At 36.4% G+C, this 24,231-nt stretch overlaps 1 protein-coding gene across 8 annotated transcripts in view; it reads left to right on the top strand.

Annotated features, from left to right (window-relative positions):
* PIK3C2G (phosphatidylinositol-4-phosphate 3-kinase catalytic subunit type 2 gamma) overlaps window positions 1-24,231 on the top strand; it is a 368,003-nt gene that overhangs the window by 81,461 nt on the left and 262,311 nt on the right. For all 8 annotated transcript variants that reach the window (XR_012017650.1, XR_012017649.1, XM_072798827.1 and 5 more), the window contains 4 exons: window positions 1,593-1,656; window positions 10,387-10,509; window positions 14,521-14,554; window positions 19,149-19,344. Coding sequence is in view for 6 of the 8 variants with exons in the window: in XM_072798827.1 (XP_072654928.1) it covers window positions 1,593-1,656; window positions 10,387-10,509; window positions 14,521-14,554; window positions 19,149-19,344 (417 nt within the window). In the remaining 2 variants the exon portion in view is untranslated. The remainder of the gene's footprint in view (window positions 1-1,592; window positions 1,657-10,386; window positions 10,510-14,520; window positions 14,555-19,148; window positions 19,345-24,231) is intronic.

Below are 24,231 nucleotides of genomic sequence, written 5' to 3'. Positions count from 1 at the left end.
AAATTTTTCACTATTCTTTTCCTATACCTCCACCGACTTTTACATAGTCTATACATTTTGTCTTTGAACTGCTATATGTGATCCAACTAAAGCGATTATTCAATAAAGGTTGAAAAGGCAACTATTGTAAAATATGTTGTGGGTTTTTCTTGACACCTTTTGTGTTGTATGATTTGTTCAATTCAATTCAGGAGTTTTTAGGACAAATAGGATAGGGAAAATCATAATGTTTAGGAAAATAATTTTGATTAGTGAAGTCAGAAGAACCTCTATACATCTCACATCTATTTCACCTCAGCATAGATAAATATGGAGCAATAAGAGAAGCTTAGGAAAGAAAAAACACAGGTTTGATGTCAAAGCAACCTTTTTTTTTTTTTAAGAAATGTTTTTTTTATTTTTTTAATTAATTAATTAATTAATTAATGATAGTCACAGAGAGAGAGAGAGAGAGAGAGAGAGAGAGAGGGGCAGAGACACAGGCAGAGGGAGAAGCAGGCTCCATGCACCGGGAGCCCGACGTGGGATTCGATCCCGGGTCTCCAGGATCGCGCCCTGGTCCAAAGGCAGGCGCCAAACCGCTGCGCCACCCAGGGATCCCTCAAAGCAACCTTATCTATTATAAATATATGTCATTAATTCTCAAAGCAGTTCTCTTCAAGGTTTTGAATATTTAACAATTCTTGATGTTAGTATTTGTCATTTTCTGCTCATTATTCCTTTTGTAACTTAAATTTTGAATCAAGAGTAGTTTACCCAGCAATTGCACTGCTGGGGATTTACCCCAAAGATACAGATGCAGTGAAACTCCGGGACACCTGCACCCCAATGTTTCTAGCAGCAATGTCCACAAGAGCCAAACTGTGGAAGGAGCCTCGGTGTCCATCGAAAGATGAATGGATAAAGAAGATGTGGTCTATGTATACAATGGAATATTACTCAGCCATTAGAAATGACAAATACCCACCATTTGCTTCGACATGGATGGAACTGGAGGGTATTATGCTGAGTGAAATAAGTCAATCAGAGAAGGACAAACATTATATGGTCTCATTCATTTGGGGAATGTAAAAAATAGTGAAAGGGAATAAAGGGGAAAGGAGAAAAAATGAGTGGGAAATATCAGAAAAGGAGACAGAACATGAGAGACTCCTAACTCTGGGAAACATGCAAGGGGTGGTAGAAAGGGAGGAGGGCAGGGGGTGGGGTGATAGGCACTGAGGGGGGCACTTGATGGGATGAGCACTGGGTGTTATGCTATATGTTGACAAATTGAACTCCAATAAAAAATAAAAAAATAACAAAAAGAGTAATTTGATACAATGAACAGTCTTTGAGCGGTTTGGTTAGTTTGTCACGGATTTTTTTTTTTTTTTTTTGAGTTCTAAAGTTTTCAAGTATGTTTGTAGCCTATCAAGTTACACAAAGTCTATAAATATTCATCAAGTGGTTTTTAGATCGTATCAATAGCAATCCTTTTTAAACCATGTCTGCTATAGAATCACAGACAAAACGACTTATGATAAATATGCTATAAAGTTAATATGTTTCCTTACCCACGTTTAAACAAAGTTTTTTTGTTTTCTTTCCAGACAGTGCCTCTCAACAGTAATAAAAAAATATGACTTCCACCTGAAATGCCTATTGAAAACCCAGGTATTAACTTTTGTTACTTCATCTATCATCCAATAAGCATTTATTAGCCATATACTCTTTTTCTAAAACCGCAATTTTCTGAAGATACAAGGATGAATAAAGTAGGTCTGTACTTGAGCAGCTTTCATTCTATCATGACAAAACAGACAAGTAAATGGATATGTGTTAATAAAGTGTCATAGATACTATGAGAGACCTATGTGTATATAGGACACAAAAGAAAGTTATCTATTTTACCTATTTGATCTGAATGCTGAAAAATGAATATGCCAGCTAGGGAAGGGGCATGGTAAAGAAGGTGGGGAGTGGGGACAACTTTCAGCGAAGAACACCATGAAAAGAAGCAGTTAGGAAACAGCCTGGTGTGATTAGAAAACTGTATGAAATTTGGAATGGCTACAGTTAGGGTTCAAGTCCTGTAAAGAGACCATATGAAAGGGGCACACAGGGACCAAGTTATATAGGATCTGAAGAACACTTTATGGAGAATTTAATGATTTTCTAATTTATCAGTTGATAACATAGAACCAGTATACAAGGCAGTAGAATGACAGATGGGTGATTAGAGGAGCATTTCATTAGCCCAAAGAGATTATGAGAGTATTGACAAAAAAATCTACAATAGGGGTGGACAGGAGAAGAAAAATTCATAACAGCTGAAAATGCGCAATTTACATGATTTGGTAAAAGATTATGAATAAAACAAAAAGAAGAGGGTTTCTAGAAATACCTTCACATTCCGACTGCTACCTGACGACATGGAGACATCAGTTTGCTAAACTAGCAAAGAGAGAAGCTAGCTTGGCAGGGAAAAATGATGGATTTAGTCCAAGACTACTAAGATTTGATCAGCAAGTGGGCATCCAAATAAATTGTGGTCACCATTAGACAGATCATGTCTTACAGCTTATTCTTCCAGTTAGGGTTAATCTTCCACAGATGAAACATCCTATGATTATAGAAAATTGTGTAAGACAGTGTTTTTATTAATTTTTTAAGATTTATTTCTTTGAGAGAGAGTGTGCATGTGCACACACGGGAGTGGGATGGGGGTGGAGAGGTAGAAGGAGAAGGGAGAGAGAATCCCAAAGACTCCAAACCCAATATAGGCCTCAATCCTACAACCCTGAGATCATGGCCTAAACCAAAACCAAGATCGGACAGCCAACCAACTACACCACCCAGGCACCCCAAGATATTGTTTTTAAAACACGTGAGAATTTCTTTTTCCATTAAATAATTGACTCCTGATATAAATGAAAAGATAAAGAACTTTAATAACTATTCCTAATATTGATAGTAAAAGATTCTAAAGATAATAAAAATATTTCTTGAAGATACCAAACTCATGTGAATTCTATATACATATTTAAAGACACAGTGATGACTAACACACAACTCATACTCTGTCCCAAAGTGTAATCCTCTCACGTTCATTATTCATTCATTATTGAATATTCAATATTTCTTTCTTGAGTCTGGCTTAAATCTGGAAGTTTAAAAATGTAAAAACTCACGGATTGGTTTAAGTCTCATAAAAGTGTCATAATTAGTACTTCTTTCAGCTTGATTCTTCATCTTTATGATAGTCCTTCTTTCTAATGTAGAATTGAAATTTATCAGGTACCCAAGACAAATGATGACTTTATTCATAGATCATTTATGTCTCTTGGCTGTATGTAAACATATTTATGAGATTATAGTAAGCTACTTATGAATGAACTGTAATTACCTAAATATCTTGGTCCTGCTCATGTACCACAAATGCCTTTTTATACACATACACAAGCATGCAAAAAATTGTTGAGAACCTGCAAAGTTCTAATTTCCAAGAGGTTTGGTCATCTTATTCATATATAAAGCCTCCAATATTTCCACTTTGAAAGAATCCATTGATTATTGTAAACTTTTTCAGTATGACTTAAAAGTTGGCAAAACATCAAATAAATACTGCCTTTACATTAACACAGGGAAAGAGTTATCATCACCCACATATGAATTATTTTATAAATAGGCCACAGTGTCTGCGATTTTCCAGATGAACTCCTTCCAAAACAATGAGCTTTTTATTTTTATTTTTTTTAACAAACAAGCTTCTGAAAGCAGAGGGCCACTGTCCCCTAATTTTTGCTGTTTTTTTTTTGTTGGTTTTTAAAGATTATTTATTTATTTATTTATCTATCTATCAATCTATTTATTTACTTATTCATAAGAGACACAGAGAGAGAGGCAGAGACATGGGCAGGAGAAGCAGGCTCCCTGTGGGGAGCCCAATGTGGAACTCCATGACAGGACACCAGGATCATGCCCTGAGCCAAAGACAGATGCTCAAACACTGAGTCACCTAGGCACCTCAAAAATGATCTTTTTTTTTTTTCTTAAAGATTTTATTTATTTATTTATTTATTTATTTATTTATTTATTTATTTATTTATTTATAAGAGATACAGAGAGAGAGAGAGGCAGAGACACAGGCTCCATGCAGGGAGCTGGATGTGGGACTCAATCCCAGGTCTCCAGGATCAGGCCCTGGGCTGAAGACAGCGCTAAACCACTGAGCCACCAGGGCTGCCTGACAATGAGTTTTTTAAATGTGATTTTTCCTATGAAGTATCACTGGTAAATATCTGAGAAGTGAGGACAGACTGTGATATGACCAATTCACAATTTTGTGCTTCCTATTTATTTGACAATTGCATTAAGTGGCATTTCATCAATGTTGGAAGCAGAACCAATTTGAAAAACAATGTTTTGTTTTATATTTCCTAATCTTGGATTATTAAACATTATTTTTAAAAATAGCAAACATGTAGGCTGAATAAACATGACATGAATATTATTGAGTAATATGGAAAATATAAATATTCAAATATTTATTTCTCCAGCCATGGTCATTTAACACATTTTAGATTTGACTTACTTCAGATTGGGCATCCTGACACTATGTTTGCTAAATAAATAGTTTCGTGAGTAATTTACGTAGAACTGTTTACATCCTGACACTATGTTTGCTAAATAAATAGTTTTGTGAGTAACTTACATAGAACTATTCCTATGAACATTTTCTTCCTCTCTCCTATTCCACTAATACCCAGAAAGGTAAGGAATATTTTCTATAGTGATTCTTTATTCTGCATTCATCTCTAATATTTCAGAGAAATTAAGAATAAAGAGAATTTTCCCCTTAAGGAATTACTTAATGCTTACTTAGTGCAAATTAGTGAACTATTTACTCACTGGAATCAAGAGAAACATAAATCAGAACCATATTCTAAAGTTGCTGATGATCTAGTTGGAAAGTAGATTACTTGGTAAGTAATGTACATAAAGTGGTATACATACAGAACAAAGTAGTGTAAAAGAAGATTTCAATTTAGGTGCAAAAATCAACTTCTGGCTCAAAGTTGCTTCTTCCTAGTAGCCTCTGATGCACTGTCTCTAAAATTTTTTATTACAATGCCAAGTAGGCCCTTTAGAGAAAGTTAGCAATCCCTACCACTGATGGTAAACTTACACTAGAATCTAGTAGTTGATGAACTAACTATAAATTGAATGGATGTCAATTGAGAAAAATCTACTCATGCTTCAAAATATGGTTTGGCTTCATGAAATATCTCCTTGGTCTAAAAACCTCCAAGTACTTTACCTTCTAGCTCATGACTCCGAGAGTTTACCAACTAGATAACTAGAATAGCATCTCTATTATTCAGGTGTGAGTAACTCAGTGAGTAAGGCTGAAACAATAATCTCAGTTTTCCCTCCATGAGACCAAAATCCAACTGCATTCAACCTCTAGACAGAGGCCAAAAATTTCATATACAAGTAGAAATAAAGGGGGTACAAAGGGATCTTATGAAGCGCTTTGGGTAACAAGCAGGTCTATTATTGGATTTTTATTTTTTATTTTATTTATTTATTTTTTTATTATTGGATTTTTAGAAGTTCAATTTCAAATATAATTTAAACAGAGTGTCAATAAAGACAGAATCTAGGAGCAGAGATTCCAAAGTCAGATATCGTATATGCCAACCCTCCACCACTATGGAAGTTTTTATTCAACCTTCCTAGAACTCATATTATTCATTACCACAGTGAATATCATAAAATATAATACAATGATATTTTTAAAAATTAGTAAAAAGTGGATGTAATGTGCTTAATAGAATATAGCAGCTAGAAGATGAGAAAGTATTCAAGTAAAGGTAAATACAAATGTATTTTATTGCTATGAGAGTTACTATCTTTAACACTATTACTAAAATAGAGGACCGTACAGGATCCAGAAGAAAAATGTCACAAAACTGATTTGCATTCACAATGGAATACAAGAGGTGGAAAAGGAACAAAAAAATCATAAGAGAAAACAGGATAAAATGAATAGGTAACAAGGACCCAGTTAAAGGTTACAAAAGAAGAAGTCAAGGAAATGAAGGAGATAAAGTCAGGTCACAAGGAAAATAAAACACAGCTGCAGGATTGGAACCTGCCTTAGCAGAAATAAAGGGCATACTGAAACTACTAAAAGTCAAGCCTATTATGTATAGAACACTCTCAGACTTAAAGAAGAAAAAAAAAATAAGAAGTGAAACTAGATCTTCAATAAGAAAGATAATCACTAGCCAACATAATTTATATTCCAAGTAAGTTGGAAAGCACTGAAGAGTTTTGTCAAAGAAATAATATGATCTGACATTTTATTTGAGATTTGTGCAGTGAATTATGTGACACATGAAGAACATATAATAATATATATATATACAAATTAAAGAATAACATTAGAGTAGGCAGTTTTATCAAACAATAAGTTCAGCAACAAATATTGCCAGTATCATAGGATCTGCCCCTGTGCCACTTTAGATCTCTTTTCCTCTACATTAGAGGTATCCTTTGGAGAAAAGTATTTTGTAGTTTTCACCACTTCACCTTTTCTCATTTCACCATCAGAGGATCCAGTATACTTGGTCACCTTGTAACCTCAAATCTATAATGGGGTCAGGAAAAACTATGGTTTTGTACATTACCTATCTTTTTTTATTTCAATGTTGTGACCAAAGATACATATTTTAAGCTGAAATTGAACTCCACTATTTTTTTAAATGTTTATTTTTAAGTAATCTTTGCACCCAACATGGGGCTCAAGCCCACAACCCTGACTGAGATCAAGAGTCATACGCTTTACCGACTAAGCCACAAGGCACCCCTCCAAATACTATTTTTAATCTTTAAAGAACAATTTATAATAGCAATAACTACTTCATTGGAACAAAAATCATTCTAAATTCTCAATTTGTCTCCAAACTCATTAATTAAATTTGGCAATTTTCAGCGAGTATATATAAATTGAAATTCAGTAAGGTTTATATAAAACCTGGGAAAAAATGGGGCAGCCTGGGTGGCTCAGCAGTTCAGTGCCACCTTCTGCCCAGGGCCTATTTTTGGAGACCCGGGATCAAGTCCCACATAGGGTTCCCTGCATGGGGCCTGCTTCTCCCTCTACCTGTGTCTCTGCCTCTCTCTGTGTCTCTCATGAATAAATAAATAAAATCTTAAAAAAAAAAAAAAAAAACCCTGGAAAATGGAAAGCTCTTACATGGCTGTTCCTTTGGTCTCCAGCACAACTAAATGAAAGTGGGGAGGAAAGGATATGTTGTTTTGTTTTGTTTTGTCTTCCAGAAAGATACAGAAAAGTTTGTCACCAATCTTCGCCAATGTTCAAAATACTTTTAGTATATGCTTAATATCTAAAGTATTAGAATGCTGCTCCTTCAGAGTCTATGACACATCAAATATATCCTATGATAGGTTTGGAATATAGCATATAAAATATCAAAACTGCATTATTGTCAATATTCACTACCCCAAAGAGTCACAGAGATAGGAAGAATTAAGAGGTAGTCCAGTTCAAACTCCTATGTAATGCAAAAATCTCTCAATGTTCCTGATTCTTCGCCTGCCTATAATGTGGAGAACTCTACATGTGTGAGAGGGACAGTCTCTCAATTTTTGAACAAGCCAGTTTTTACAAAGATTTTTCCCATACTAAGTGAAAATGAATGTCTCTAAATTTGCAATCATTTGTTTTAATTTATCATTCCAGAGCTACTTACAGTAAATCTAATCACTTTTTCACTTAAACAGCCTTCAAATACTTGGAAAGAGTTACCATGTTTCCTTTTCCTTCTTCTCTTCCAAGGTAAAATTTCCTTGTACCATCACCTACCTTTACTTTATGTCCATTACACTACAGTTTTCTAGTTTAGGTCTCCATCTGTGCTCCATCTGTGACCCAAATTCCCTTCTCCAATACCTAAATATGAGATGTTCTAATGTTACATATCCCGCTTTCAATTTTTATTTCTTCTATATTCTCTCTTTGGACAATAATATCTAAATTCTTGGCCAGGTATCATCTCTATGAAAATTACGCTCAAATCTAGCTTTGATATCCCTTAAAATCAGGTGCTAATGCATGTTTCATATCTGTAGAATCTTTCATATGGTGGATCAGTCATCATAGGATTTGTAATTTTTAGGCTGATTATTTATTCCCCTTCTACCAGGGAGAGTGGGTATGTGTGTGTGTGTAAAAGAGAGAACATATGCCCATGTGTGTATATATAAGGAGAAACTCCATGGTTTTGGAGTGTAGAAATGTGTTTCCATACAGAAGTTTTGCATTTGTTTCTGCCTGTGTCCAAAATAGTCACTATATTCTGGCACATTTTTTTGGGCATAAATTCCTGCCATAGTATAAATCCATGCTTCACAGCTACACACACAATTTTTCAGGTAATCATTTTACTCAGTCAAAGCTCCTGAGTAGAGAGAGGCTTCCTCAAAAACTCTCTTGGTCAGTAGGCATTGTTTTTCTTCTCCCACCTTTTGCAGGTGACAGCCTATCCAGTGTCAGAGGTTTATTCAGAGATTTTAGCTCCAGATCTGCTCCTTTCCCTACTTCCCCCTACTAAATTAGGTCTGAAATCTCAGCACTTGCCCCACTGAGAACAGTAAACACCAGTTTTGAAGCCTGAGGGTCTAAATTTAATCTGATATTTCCCACAGTCCATTGCAGCATCAATGCTGAAGACACTGCTCTGGCTTTAAGATTCCTTTTTTTTTTTTTTTTTTTTTTTTTTAAATTTTTATTTATTTATGATAGTCACAGAGAGAGAGAGAGGCAGAGACACAGGCAGAGGGAGAAGCAGGCTCCATGCACCGGGAGCCCGACGTGGGATTCGATCCCGGGTCTCCAGGATCGCGCCCTGGGCCAAAGGCAGGCGCTAAACCGCTGCGCCACCCAGGGATCCCTAAGATTCCTTTTTAAATTTCTATCACCCAGAAACTTATCCTATCCTTGTTTTGGACTAAGCTATATATATATACATTTACACTTTTTTCTTATAGTTCATCTAGCATTTATATGAGCACGTGTTCTGTGTGTGTGTTTTTTCTCAATCCAATAGTTGGCAGAGCTAGAACCTCACTGCATTTCCCAATATATGAAGGTTGTGTCTGCTTGACTGTTGCCAGGGAAGGTCAAGCTCTGCATATCAAAAACCATATGCATCACAATACCATCAAAAATCTTCCCATTTTGCCTGTTTGTTGCCATAATTAGTGGGATCCTAACTTCTAGGTTTCCCAAGCATAAAACTTTGGAATCATTTAAATCCAAACTTCTGTTGGTCTATACATCATCCAATAAATCATCAAGTTAATTCTACTATTGCAACATTTCACTTAACATTCTAGCAATCTCAGCGATTTACGAATGTAATGAATATGTTTATCTTTCAGAATTTAAGGAAGATTAAAGGAGATAAATAGATCACATACAAAGCACTTCAAGACTAGAGTAAAAGAAGGCATAAATTAGCTACCAACTGACCAAGTCAACTCAGCATTTGCATCTTAATTAGCAATATTTTAGAGATTTCCACAAATTCATGTCATACATCAACTTCAAATGTCTGAATGGAAACTAATCATAGCACCAAATACATCCTTTTCATAGTTTTTATTACCTTCTAATTTTTATTTTATTAGATATGTGTACATATACAGTGTCTGATTTCTCATATAAACTGAAAAATTTATGTAAATGAGTAAAAATTAATAAAAAATGAATTAATTAGCTAAAATTTAACCCTTATTCTCTGCCAGGAACTTTTTCATATTTTATTTTATTTAATCATTATAGCAACCCTCTAATTAATTATTATGGTTCCAATTCTACAGAAGAGAAAACTTAGATCCACAGAAGTTAAATAATTTGATAATCACAGCTACAAATAGAGCAGAACCAGGATTTTAACACACAAAACCCTACTGGAGAGCTGAAAACGAAGTCTACTACATTGTTTTGAATGAATATATCAATGGCTGCGTTGCTCTTCTTTGGAAAAGTCTACTTTGTCAAGTCTAGTTTCAAATGTGGTACCCAAAACTAAACTCCAGTTCAGATAATACATATGGAAAATGTGGTGGGTTTAACTTTCTAGTTACGGAGAGTATATGACTTTCAGTTTAATAATGAAGTAGATCCATCAAGCATGTCACGATGTTGACTCAAATTGAGTTCACACACAAATAAAACAACTGCTTTTTCCATATGAACTACTTATAAATTTTTCTTCTCCATATTATAACTGAGTAGTTGTGTTTTCTTAATCTGGAAAAGACTTAAAATGTATCCCAATTAAATCGCATCTTCTTATTTTTCATCAATAGCAACATGTAGATAATATTATTGAAGATGTAAAAAATATATGCAGTGTCCTGGGGTGTGTGGAGACCAAACAAATTACAGATGCTGTAAATGAACTAAATCAAATTCTTCAGAGAAAAACAGAGGTAAATATACCAATTTATTAGACAGTAATTATTTTAGACCTGACTTCAATAATTAATTAAGAAGAGTGAAAGAATTTTAAATAAATACTGTGCGTCTGTGTGTGTGTGCGTGTGTCTGTGCATATATATTTCAATCATTTGGGGTTAATGGAAACTTGATTCTATTATACCAAAAGGATTTAATTAAATTAAAAGGAAATTTCTTACATCTTTGAAGTTTGTAATTGCAATATATCTTCCAAGTGAGACTGAAATCAATCCTACCATCTTACCTAGAGGAATATGCTTATATAATAACATTCAAAGGCTAGTGTGTATATAGACTATTAATGGTTCTCATACACCCAGTATATGCAGGGATAAGTATTCATGCTTATATGGACAAACATACATGTAGAAAAGAAAAGACCAGTTTTTGTGCTATCTTTGGTTGAATTTGCAATGCACACTGCTTATATTATCCCAGAGATGCAATAATAGCCTGTTTTTTTTTTCAGTTTAAAAAATAAGTATTATGTGATTTTTTAAAAATCTCAGAAATCTGATGTAGAATTACAGGTGTGATTATTGCCCAATAAAAAGATTAGGATATCTGGTCACAATAAATCAATTCAATCTTGTTATTAGTTTAGCAAATGATGAAGCAGAAAGATATGATGATTAGAATAATAACTAATACTTGATAGTGCATTGCAATAATAAAAGAGTTTCACTTATTATACCACTTTTATTTTATTTAAACTCATCCTCATATCAATGCCATGAAATTGGTTTTTTTTTTTTTTTTTTTTTAATTTACTTATGATAGTCACACAGAGAGAGAGAGAGAGAGAGAGGCAGAGACACAGGCAGAGGGAGAAGCAGGCTCCATGCACCGGGAGCCCGACATGGGATTTGATCCCAGGTCTCCAGGATCGCGCCCTGGGCCAAAGGCAGGCGCCAAACCGCTGCGCCACCCAGGGATCCCTGAAATTGGTATTTTAATGTTAATTTTATTATTAAAATCTGATGCCTATGCACGCCTAGGTGGCTCAGCAGTTGAGCGTCTGCCTTAGACTCAGGGCATGATCCTGGGATCTGGGATCGAGTTCCACATTGGGCTCCTTGCAGGAAGCCTACTTCTCCTGCTGCCTGTGTCTCTGCCTCTCTCTCTCTCTCTCTCTAATGAATAGATAAATAAAATCTTTAAAAATAAATAAATAAAATCTGATGTCTAGAATGCTTGTGTAAAAAGGATTAATAAGTGGCAAAAAAGAGATTTGAACCCAAGCCTCTTCCTCAATATATGTGAACTTTCATAACAGAGAGTGATTACATGTATTCTTTATCTGCCCAAAGAGGAACAGCACAGATTATACTACCCTGAATATGCCAGCCTTGAAATTTCAAAGAGATTGATTTAGAAAGTGGACAATTATATTAGTATATATAAATCATCATCATTGTTTCAAATAGGTGAAAAAAATCAGTAATTTCTTAATGTTGGATTTTCTATTATCTTAATTAGAACTTGTTTTTGTAATTACAGAGTAATAATGAATATAGAAATTAAAATACCTTGTTGGTATTACATACTGACAGTGATGACTCATTTGCAGTGGAATCATCCCACCAAAATATTTCCTAGATAACATTCATTCAAAGCTAAAATCCCAGAGCAAAGAAGAAATCAAAATTTAAATAATATAATCAATAAATACCAAAATTTGATGTCTGAAGTTAATAACTTTATTTCCTTACATTTTTCTTACTGGGAAAATATCTACTCTTATACCTTCCAACCTATAGTGGAAAATGAAATAACTATGTAGTCTCCAAGGCTGTTTTTTTATGTACATATTAATATCCATAGTCTTCTCAAATGATAACAAGGAAAAAAAATTGAAAATAAATTTTCACTTAATCTGGTCATATTTTTTATTCTATGTCAGAGTGGGAAATGGCTGTTATGTTATAAAAATAAGTATTTTGATGAACTCAAGAACTTAAGAATTATATGATGCTAAGAGCGTTCCAATAGGTGAAGTTATGTCAGGATAACAGGGTAGTGAGAGTTAATTTTCCACAAGCAACTAGTTTCTCTTAAATAATCACATTTGGGAAACATTATAAGCACTTAGAGCTGATAATCAAATACAAAGAGCTTAGGGACATAAATATACGATTTGAACTCAATATCTACCAGTCTTTAGCTGAATATCTTTGGGAAAATTAATTCACATCTCTGAGTTTCAGCTTTCTTCATTGCATGTATGCATGCACGCATAAAAAATTAAATAAATAAATAAATAACAGAAATTGCAGGGTTCCTATGAGCATTATAAATAACATTAGTAAAGGTCCAGATGATAGTTTCTTGCATGAGTCATTATCATTACTGGAGGTAGTGAGGATGGTGCTGGTGGTAGTTTTTGAGACTCCTCCCCATGTAACCTACATGAATCATATCACAAATGTAGTTATACTCTTGTTCATGCTCTCATTCAGTATTGGAAACAATTTTCCATCCTTCAATATTATGTTCCAGAATCTCACATAATATATTTCCATTACATGTTCCCACAATAAATGAAACATAAAGTGAAAAATATGGTCTTAAACATTGTGCTGTAGGTGGATGTCATGGTGATTTTAAAATACAAATTTATATTTCTGAATAAACTGAATTGTAGTTAAGTCAGGCTAACATCTTTAATAGTCTCAGCCACATGGAAGGGGTAAAGATCTTACATGTAGTTGTTAAGCCTAGTAATTGAAACTATGCTCAGATGAAATATTATACCTAAGAGAAACGCTTCTGAAAAGGTTTATGTGAACAATGCTTTTAAGTGAAAAGCTGTATATAAATTTAATTACATTTTAAACATGGTAGAAGTGTTTTCTCTCTAAAGGAATATTGTAGAAAGTTCTTTGTTATAAGAAAACAATTATTCCTTAGCTTGTTTGAGAATCTGGGGTTTCATTAATTAAAAGCAAACTTGTCCAAGCAAAAATTTTAAAAAATTTAATGTCAATTAAAGTGGATCATATTGGGGCACCAAGTTTAAGTATCTGCCTTCAGCTCAGGTGATGGTCTCAGGGTCCTGGGATTGAGCCCCACCATGGGGCTCCCAGCTTAGCTCAGCGGACAGTTGGGTTCTCCCTCTCTTTCTTACCCTCCCTGCCCCGTTCTTGTTCTTTCTCTCACTAGCTCGCTCTCTCTAATAAATAAATAAAATCTTTTTTAAAAAATGGATTATATTAGAAAATGTGTTTGCTTTTGGACTGAAATTTTATTTTTAGTGAATCTGTGAATCACTTATATTATTTTCATGATAATGAATTTATCACTAGCACTTTCTAAACCACTTAAGTAATTCTATACCTCCTACAAAAATAAATGCAAATAAACAAATGAGCAAATAAATAAATAAAACCATACTAATGGATGTGAACTGAAATGACAACAGAAAATAAAATTTCAGACAGTACATTTTTTTAAATTTAGGATATGGTTGCAAGTGTTCTACTATCAGTTCTTAAAAATCTCCTAAAAATAATTAAACTATATTATGAGTTTGCATAATTCTGCCTACTTCCAACCAGCCCTCTTTTCACTGTAGTCCAAAGGTTACAACTGAATGATTGCTAATAATAAGAATTAGCATATTAAACAAATAATTAAAATGCACTTATTTCAAAAAATCATTCACTGCTATGGAAAGGGAATTGAGTTTAGCCAATAAATATAAAGCTATTCCAATATACTAAACAGGCTGAACTTACTCTAAATTTTTTTCAGTCAAAAAAACTAGATTGTTTTTTAAAACATTCAAAAGGTTTTTCTTTCATCTTACAATTTAGCTTCCCCCTGTTTATTAAGCAATTGATGTATGACCTCAATAAACATTTTGTCTTTTTACCGTGTCAGAGAAATTTCAATGTTTAGATCTGGATATTATCAGTTTGATTGTTTTTTGAGTTTGTTTTCTAAATAACAACTGTATCTTTGTACTTGTTTTTCTTTTTTAGAATTTTCATCAAAATTCAGAGACTTCAGCAAAAGGTAAAACATACACGTACCCAAATTAAAAAAAAAAAAAACAAGTTACAGAATCCAAATAATTTAATTTCTTTTCAATTTTTCATCCAAATACTAAGGTAACACATATACAGAAATATTTTTTGAAGTGAAAATGCACTGCTAAAACTTTTTACTGATGGAAACGATTATTCTGCAAGTGAATAAAACTTCACACTCTGAACTTTTAGCCTGACATTTTTAAGAAATGGGAAAAGTCAAGAGATCTGTAAAAATGAAAGGAATACAGAAAATATTCTTATAACCATTCCAAGAAACTATAAAATTTTATTTAGCTAATTATATTTTGATGTAAAAGAAGAGTCAGAAAAGTAGCAGCTGTCTTTCTTTAAAGTCACTAATTTCAGATTTAAATTCAAACTCTATTTGAAAGTCCAATCTAACATAATATGTAGGAGGATTAGGTTCTGGAATAATTACGGTTCACAGAGACTCAGACTATAAAATTGCAAGCCACAGGAGGACTTTGCCTCTACAGAAAAATAGTGGAGGAGTAATAGTGTGATGCAGAACAAAAGACCTGGCTTTTGAAATCTGGTTAATTTCAACTTTGCCACTTTTTGACTCTGTGATCTTAGAAATTTAATTCTTTGATCCTAAATTTCCCTAATATGCATAGAAGACATGATAGTATTTAATGTGCAAGGTGTGGTCAGAGCTGTTCTGTTTGCAAAAGCAAATGGTATTTGGCATATGAACAGTGAGCATCTTCAAGGAAACGGATTCACCTATGTTCAACTAACACTCTAGGTTTACAGGTCACAGTGAACCGCAAATGATAACCCCAATCTGCCCTCCAAGCCTTAATCTTTTTAGGACAGAGCTATATGCAGAGGGTTATCCTCTCAACCCTAATTCCCACCACTCAAACGAAGACAGTTACATTTGAAGAAATTCTCTACCTCACATCACAAAGGAAAAGGGATGGCAGAAGGCATGGAGAAAAAACAAACTGCTAGTGCAAAAAACCCCTGTTCCAGGCATTCCTAAACTCCAGAACACCATTAAGGAAGGGACAAGATAGATATCCCCTAACAATATCACTTACACCGAGTCTAAGTGACAGAATGAGGAGTTAACAAGCTGGAGGTATGCCTATATGGAATTGGACCTCTCTTCCTTTCTTTTAGGAATGTTGGAATAAAAATCTCTTCACCCCATATTCCTCAGGGGATGAGATATAAGATCCCACAAAACTGCGTAAGAATGTTCCCAAAGGTTTATATTCAATGCTAAATCATCACAGGTTCTAATTAATGTATTTTAACCAAATATATATTTGTCACTGTTTCTCAATTTTATGATACTGTAACTGGTTCCCCAGAGTAAAATCAGGTGTGATAAACATCATTACTCCGTATTTCACCACCAAGCCCATCTTGAGTCCCTAATACATTTCTAACATTTGAAATGGACTCTTCATCCAGTTTTGGAAGTAATGCTATAATGCATAAGCACGCATCTCTATACTACCTCAGAGAAGCAAATCATGACCAAGAACTGTATCTCTGCACAAAAAGTCAAGAGTAGAGTTTGAGTCATTATCCAAATGATTATGATTTCCCAAAATACGTGCTGGGGCTTAAATTAACCAGATCTCTTACCCAACTTTAGGATTTATTTTAGATGTGTATTCATTTGCACCAGATTGGGAATTATTAACAAGAAGTTTGTACTTCCTGCTTCGGAGGGCCAACATCACAATGTGGTGACTGGGAAACATGTTTCTATAAACTTGTAATTCCCTGCCTCCTGTTGCTCAGTACAATCCCTGTTGGTTGGCCTCCAGAGTGTCATGAGTCCTCTTTAAAAACTATTTCTATGCTGCTTTAGTCTTCTGTTTTATTAATTGCCACTTGCTGATTTCTCAGAGAATTTTAATTAGAGCTCTTTCATGCTGCTTGTCCCCTCAGACTGTTTCAACAAAGGACGCCATTTTAAGTAAAATTTGGCCATTTTATAAATTTTGTACAAATTTATAAATGAGTGATTAATAGCATGTGTTGAACAACAACAACAAATGCCTCATTATGGAAAGACCTACTTGAGAGGCAGGCTGTGGGAAGAGGCTCCATGCTGAAATTGGTCTGTTTTTTGAGTTAGCCAAGTTGTCTGGTATTGGAACGCTGCAGACTGTTGGCGAGAAAAGCTAGGTCTTCTGTATTATCTTCCTTGCAAAACAACTAGAAACTACAAGGAATTTAAGTTTCAGAAATAACCTGAGGAGGGAGTGCGTGTGTTTGCGCAAACAACGGCAGTGCGTGATTTGACTGGGCACACATCAAATTAAACCAAATCACGACCGGTTTTAAGCACGTAATTTCTAACCATGTGCTTACTTGAGCTTCCTGAGCCTCCTCAGCTGCCTGGGGATTCGGCCATAGGGCTCTTCTCTGAGGCGTTGGGTAGCTCTGCGCAGGCGCAGAAGCGTGCTGAGGGCGGGGCTGCGTACCGCAGGGGTGACTGGGACGCCATCTCCGACGGAACAGAACACTGTCCTTCCGGGTCCTCGGGTGCAAGCGGAGTCTGGAGTCTGGAGAACTGGGGCCCAGGCTGGACCAGTACAGAGGCAGGGCCCTGCAGCACGTCTTCCTCATCCAGCGCGCCCAGTACCGCGTGGACGCCTTCTCCAAAAAGGATTGCACACCGGCTCCTGTAGGCGGCAAACGGGCTAAGCTTGGGGTTGAAGCTTACTAAACTCGAACGTTCCTCCTCCGTGACCCGCGCGGTAGGAACCGCTGACGTCATCGGCAGACACGTGCGCAGTCAGCACAGGTTTGCTGAGGGAAGGCTCCGCCATCTAGCCTAAGGAGCCAGGCTTGCCAAATCTCACTGGAAGCCGGAGAGTGAGGATTATTACAGAAGCAGAGCCCGAGAGAGGTGTTCTCCCAATCCGCGTCCACCCAGCAGGTGCCTGGTAGCACAACAGTTCTGAGATCTTCTGCTGTGCCATCTTTTGACACCTTGTGTGTCTGGCACCACAGTTCCTCCACGGCCCGGCTCCACCCTTCCCCCGCAGTGCCCACTTGGTGGTCGCGCCCACTGGCCAAGTAGCGCTCAAGACCTCTGAGACACGGGGTTCGGGCCTCCTGACTAGATCTCCCGCTTCTGGGGGAGATCAACAACAAAAAATGTCAGTAGTGAGAATTATTCACTGGCCCGTTAAAAGGTCTGACCCTGAACTCCACTCCTAGGATAACATTCATCCTCCTCCTAAGCTTCTCCATTGTTATAGCACCATCTTTCCTGATTTTGATTCAAAGTCCACTATTTTGTGCTACCGGGCCCATTTCATCAGTCTCTTCTACTTCCTTCATCTTTGGATAGGAGTTTTTCCAGGAAAAAGAGTTTATTGGAAGAAAGCCGGAAAAGTTTACCTTAAATTTAGTGATTAAGTTTCTTCATATAGTCTACGAGAAGTTGGCATGCCTTCATTTAGTACACACTTGAGAGCTATTAGCCCCGGTACTTAGTCTTATTTTTTTTTTTCATTTTTTCTTCCTCCGTGACAAGTCACTTTTAGGAATAATCAATAAACGCCATTTAAATAGCTAATAGTAAAACTTCAGCAAGGCTTTGATTTTGAAGAGTTTTAGTAAGCATCATAAATCTTTCATTTCAAGCTTATTTCAGATCCCAGCCAGGTACTATTACTATTCTCTTTTTACAGCAGCATAATATATATGATTAGTGTTAAGTTAATGGTAAACACCGTAGCATAGTCAAATTTATTATGATTAATTTTAAGTGGGGTTTGTTTGATGTACTTACAAGCCGTGTAGAAAACTTGTTCCTTCTTGGGAAATTAATCCTAAACAATCATAAACTAGACAAAAAATATTGCAAATGACAGAATACCAAATTAATAATCCAAAAGTCTGATTTTTGATTAAAGGCCATGCGCCAAGATTTCTGCAACAGAAGATATGAAAACTTATTGATTAGCTACACCACTATCAGCTGCTTCGGGCTACATACAGAGGCACAGATGGCTAATTGGCTCTAGTTAGTGGATGGTCATTTTAATTAAATTTTATTAAAAATTTAGGGCAGGGATCCCTGGGTGGTGCAGCGGTTTGGCGCCTGCCTTTGGCCCAGGGCGCGATCCTGGAGACCCGGGATCGAATCCCATGTCGGGCTCCCGGTGCATGGAGCCTGCTTCTCCCTCTGCCTGTGTCTCTGCCTCTCTCTCTCTCTCTGTGTGACTATCATAAATAAATAAAAATTTAAAAAAAACAATTAAAAAAAAATTTAGGGCAGCCTGGGTGGCTCAGCGGTTTGGTGCCGCCTTCAGCCCAGGGCGTGATCCTGGAGTCCTGGGATCGAGGCCTCCATTGGGCTCCCTGCATGGAGACTGCTTCTCCCTCTCCCTGTGTTTCTGCCTCTCTGTCTCTCTCTCTCTCTCTGTGTGTGTCTCTCATGAATAAATAAATCTTTTTTTTATTTTTTTAAATTTTATTTAAAATTTATAGTAAGAAATTTCAAAGCTGTAATCGATGGCTTATAATAAGTATGGCCCTTCAAAGATGACCTGATTTCTATCTTTTTTCCCCCTTAGGCTTGATAGAGAGAGTGACAACTGCACTATCCAGGTCCATCTACCAGCTTATCAGTGTCTATTGCTGCAGCTTTTATGCAGATTTCCAGCCTCTAAATGTGCCCAATGACATTTCCTATGTAAATCCTGGGCTCCATTCCCACCTTAGCTTCACAGTGTATGCAGTTCACAACATTCCAGAGACTTGGGTGCACAGGTGAGTGGTGGTTAAGTTTTCATAAAAATGCTAATTTTCACATGGTTTCTAATTAGAATATAATTTGTCTTGTTCTTATTTGCAGGAGCAAATATTTCATGAAATTTTGACATTTAACCACTGTAGATTTATCTTAAAACCATTTTTAAAAACTGGTTCATTCCCAAATGCACATTCCTTTTCTCTCAAGTCTTCAAGTCTTCCCATTCTCCATATTAAAAATAGCTGCTTAAAAAAAAAAAATAAATAAAAATAAAAATAAAAATAGCTGCTTATTGCCAGTATATCATTATGGAAACAATAAATGCTCATCCTATTTAGTGATTGCCCTATATTTTTTTTTACATTTGAATTTAAACGACCAATGCTAATTAATAGAACAGAGAGAGAGAAAGCACACACACAGGGAGAAGTACTTAATAGAAAAAAAAATCACTCTTGATACCCATCAAGTTGTGAGTGGTAGATATTTTGTGAAATTAGTACCTTGATAAAGTGGGAATTAGCCAAGAGTTATTTCAGTTACAATGGAAATTAACCACAATTATGTGTAGAGCATCGCTAGATTTTAGGTTGGCTCTATTATGCAGTATTTTTTTAATAACATAATTAGATTAATATTATAATCATTATTTTAAACTCCTTATGGATTTAATCTATAAGAGAATGTGGATTAAATCAATTAAAGTTAATAGAGAATAGCAACTTATAAATGGGTTTATTGTACCCACTGCATTTAGCATCTCAAAGAAAAGCTGAAACCATTTCAGTAAAATGAAAAAAATTACTGTATGTGTTTTTGCAAGTAACTGACCTGTACAAACAGTTATAAAGTTAATTAGAAAGAAAAATTTACCTTTGGGGTGCCTACGTGGCTCAGTTGGTTAAGCATTTGCCTTCAGCTCAGGTCATGATCCTGGAGTCCTGGATCAGGCCCCATATCGGGCTCCTGGCTCAGCAGGGAGTCTGCTTCTCCCTTTACCCTTCACCCCTCTCCTACTCTCTCTCGCTTGCTCACTCTGTCTTTCAAATAAAAAAAACAAAAACAAAAATTTACCTTTGTATGTAAAAAACACTATCTACCTATATACATATAAACATATTTCTTTAAATCCATGAGATGAGGGGTGTCTGGTGTCTCAGTCGGTTTAGAGTGTGACTTTGCATCAAGCCGTGATCTCAGGATCATGTAAATGGGATTGACTCCTTCATTTCACTTTCTTCAGTCTCATTGTTAGTGTATAGAAATGCCACTGACTTCTGGGCATTGATTTTGTATCCTGCCACGCTGCCAAATTGCTATATGAGTTCTAGCAATCTTGGGGTGGAGGCTTTTGGGTTTTCTATGTAGAGTATCATGTCATCGGCGAAGAGGGAGAGTTTGACTTCTTCTTTGCCAATTTGAATGGCTTTAATGTCTTTTTGTTGCCTGATTGCTGAGGCTAGGACTTCCAGTACTATGTTGAATAGCAGTGGTGAGAGTGGACATTCCTGTCTTGTTCCTGATCTTAGGGGAAAGGCTCCCAGTGCTTCCCCATTGAAAATGATATTTGCTGCGGGCTTTTCGTAGATGGCTTTTAAGATGTTGAGGAATGTTCCCTCTATCCCTACACTCTGAAGAGTTTTGATCAGGAATGGATGCTGTATTTTGTCAAATGCTTTCTCTGCATCTAATGAGAGGATCATATGGTTCTTGTTTTTTCTCTTGCTGATATGATGAATCACATTGATTCTTTTATGAGTGTTGAACCAGCCTTGCATCCCATGGATAAATCCTACTTGGTCATGGTGAATAATTTTCTCAATGTACTGTTGGATCCTATTGACTAGTATCTTGTTGAGAATTTTTGCATGCATGTTCATCAGGGATATTGGTCTGTAATTCTCCTTTTTGGTGGGGTCTTTGTCTGGTTTTGGAATTAAGGTGATGCTGGCCTCATAGAACGAGTTTGGAAGTACTCCATCTCTTTCTATCTTTTGGAACAGCTTTAGTAGAATAGGTATGGTTTCTTCTAAACGTTTGATAGAATTCCCCAGGGAAGCCATCTGGCCCTGGACTTTTGTGTCTTGCGAGGTTGATGATTGCTTCAATTTCCTCCCTGGTTATTGGCCTGTTCAGGTTTTCTATTTCTTCCTGTTCCAGTTTTGGTCGTTTGTGGCTTTCCAGAAATACATCCATTTCTTCTAGATTGCCTAATTTATTGGCGTATAGCTGTTCATAATATGTTTTTAAAATCGTTTGTATTTCCTTGGTGTTGGTAGTGATCTCTCCTTTCTCATTCATGATTTTATTAATTTGAGTCTTCTCTCTCTTCTTTTTAATAAGGCTGGCTAATGGTTTATCTATCTTATTAATTCTTTCAAAGAACCAACTCCTGGTTTTGTTGGTCTGTTCCACAGTTCTTCTGGTCTCGATTTCATTGAGTTCTGCTCGAATCTTTATTAACTCTCTTCTTCTGCTGGGTGTAGGATCTATTTGCTGTTTTTTCTCTAGCTCCTTTATGTGTAAGGTTAGCTTTTGTATTTGAGTTCTTTCCAGTTTTTGAATGGATCTTGTATTGCGATGTATTTCCCCCTCAGGACTGCTTTTGCTGCATCCCAAAGATTTTGAACGGTTGTATCTTCATTCTCATTAGTTTCCATGAATCTTTTTAATTCTTACTTAATTTCTTGGTTGACCCTTTCATCTTTTAGCAGGATGGTCCTTAACCTCCACGTGTTTGAAGTCCTTCCAAACTTCTTGTTGTGATTTAGTTCTAATTTCAAGGCATTATGGTCTGAAAATATGCAGGGGACGATCCCAATCTTTTGGTATCGGTTCAGACCTGATTTGTGACCTAGTATGTGGTCTATTCTGGAGAAAGTTCCATGTGCACTTGAGAAGAATGTGTATTCAGTTGAGTTTGAATGTAAAGTTCTGTAGATATCTGTGAAATCCATCTGGTCCACTGTATCATTTAAAGCTCTCGTTTCTTTGGAGATGTAGTGTTTAGAAGACCTATTGAGTGTAGAAAGCGCTAGATTGAAATCACCAAGTATAAGTGTATTATTATCTAAGTATGTCTTGACTTTAGTTATTAATTGATTGATATATTTGGCAGCTCCCACATTCGGGGCATATATATTGAGGATTGTTAAGTCCTCTTGTTGAATAGATCCTTTAAGTATGATATAGTGTCCCTCTTCATCTTTTACTACAGTCTTCGAGGTAAATTTTAGTTTATCTGATATAAGGATGGCTACCCCTGCTTTCTTTTGAGGACCATTTGAATGGTAAATGGTTCTCCAACCTTTTATTTTCAGGCTGTAGGTGTCCTTCTGTCTAAAATGAGTCTCTTGTAGACAGCAAATAGATGGGTCCTGCTTTTTTTATCCAGTCTGAAACCCTGCACCTTTTGATGAGGTCATTAAGCCCATTCACGTTCAGAGTTACTAATGAAAGATATGAGTTTAGTGTCATCATGATATCTATTCAGTCCTTGTTTTTGTGGATTGTTCCACTGGACTTCTTCTTAAAGGGGAATTTTGAGAGTCCCCCTTAAAATTTCTTGCAGAGCTGGTTTGGAGGTCACATATTCTTTCAGTTCCTGCCTGTCTTGGAAGCTCTTTATCTCTCCTTCCATTTTGAATGAGAGCCTTGCTGGATAAAGTATTCTTGGTTGCATGTTTTTCTCATTTAGGACATTGACTATATCCTGCCAGCCCTTCCTGGCCTGCCAGGTCTCTGTGGAGAGGTCTGCTGTTACCCTAATACTCCTCCCCATAAAAGTCAGGGATTTCTTGTCTCTTGCTGTTTTAAGGATCTTCTCTTTATCTTTGGAATTTGCAAGCTTAACTATTAAATGTCGAGGTGTTGAACAATTTTTATTGATTTTAGGGGGGGATCTCTCTATTTCCTGGATCTGAATGCCTGTTTCCCTTCCCAGATTAGGAAAGTTTTCAGCTATGATTTGTTCAAATACATATTCTGGACCTCTGTCCCTTTCGGCGCCCTCGGGAACCCCAATTAAACGTAGGGTTTTCCTCCTCAGGCTGTCATTTATTTCCCTTAATCTATCCTCATGGTCTTTTAAGTGTTTGTCTCTTTTTTCCTCAGTTTCCCTCTTTGCCCTCAATTTGTCTTCTATGTCACTCACTCGTTCTTCTACCTCGTTAACCCTCGTCGTTAGTACTTCTAGCTTGAATTGCATCTCATTCAAGTGATTTTTAATTTCTGCCTGATTGGATCTAAATTCTGCAGTCATGAAGTCTCTTGAGTCATTTATGCTTTTTTCTAGAGCCACCAGTAGCTTTATAATAGTGCTTCTGAATTGGCTTTCTGACATTGAATTGTAATCCAAATTTTGTAACTCTGTGGGAGAGAGGACTGTTTCTGATTCTTTCTTTTGAGGTGAGGTTTTCCTTCTAGTCATTTTGCTCAGTGCAGAGTGGCCAAAAACAAGTTGTAGTGGGAAAAGGAGAAAAAGAGAGGGGAGAAAGAAGGAAAGAAAAGAGAAAAAGAAAAAAAGGAAGAAAAAAAGGAAAAAAGAGAAGAAAAAGAGAAAGAAAAAAGGGTGGGGGAAGCAAACAGAAATCAAAAAGTAAAAAAAAAAAAAAAACGGGGAATATTTCTGTTGTCCCTCTAGCTGGTCTTCTGGGGGAGGGGCCTGTTGTGCTGATTTTCAGGTGTTAGCACTTGGGGGAGCTACTCTGCCCCCTGCCTGGTGCAGGGCTCAGTGGGGGTTGTTTACCCACTGAGGCCCCAGGAGGAACAACCACAGTGGTGGCGGCCAGCTCTAGAGCCCTGGATTCAGCTCCCCCAGTAACTACAGAGCTCTCCCTCTGCAGGGGCCTGGATGCTCCTGGTCGGGCCGCTGATCTGCTCAGCTCGGGGCGCTGATCTGCTCA

Source organism: Canis lupus, chromosome 25 (genome assembly GCF_048164855.1).
Source record: "Canis lupus baileyi chromosome 25, mCanLup2.hap1, whole genome shotgun sequence".
Classification (NCBI taxonomy): Eukaryota; Metazoa; Chordata; class Mammalia; order Carnivora; family Canidae; genus Canis; species Canis lupus.
Note: the sequence above shows the minus strand (reverse complement) of the source record. Positions and strands in the feature narration are given on the sequence as shown.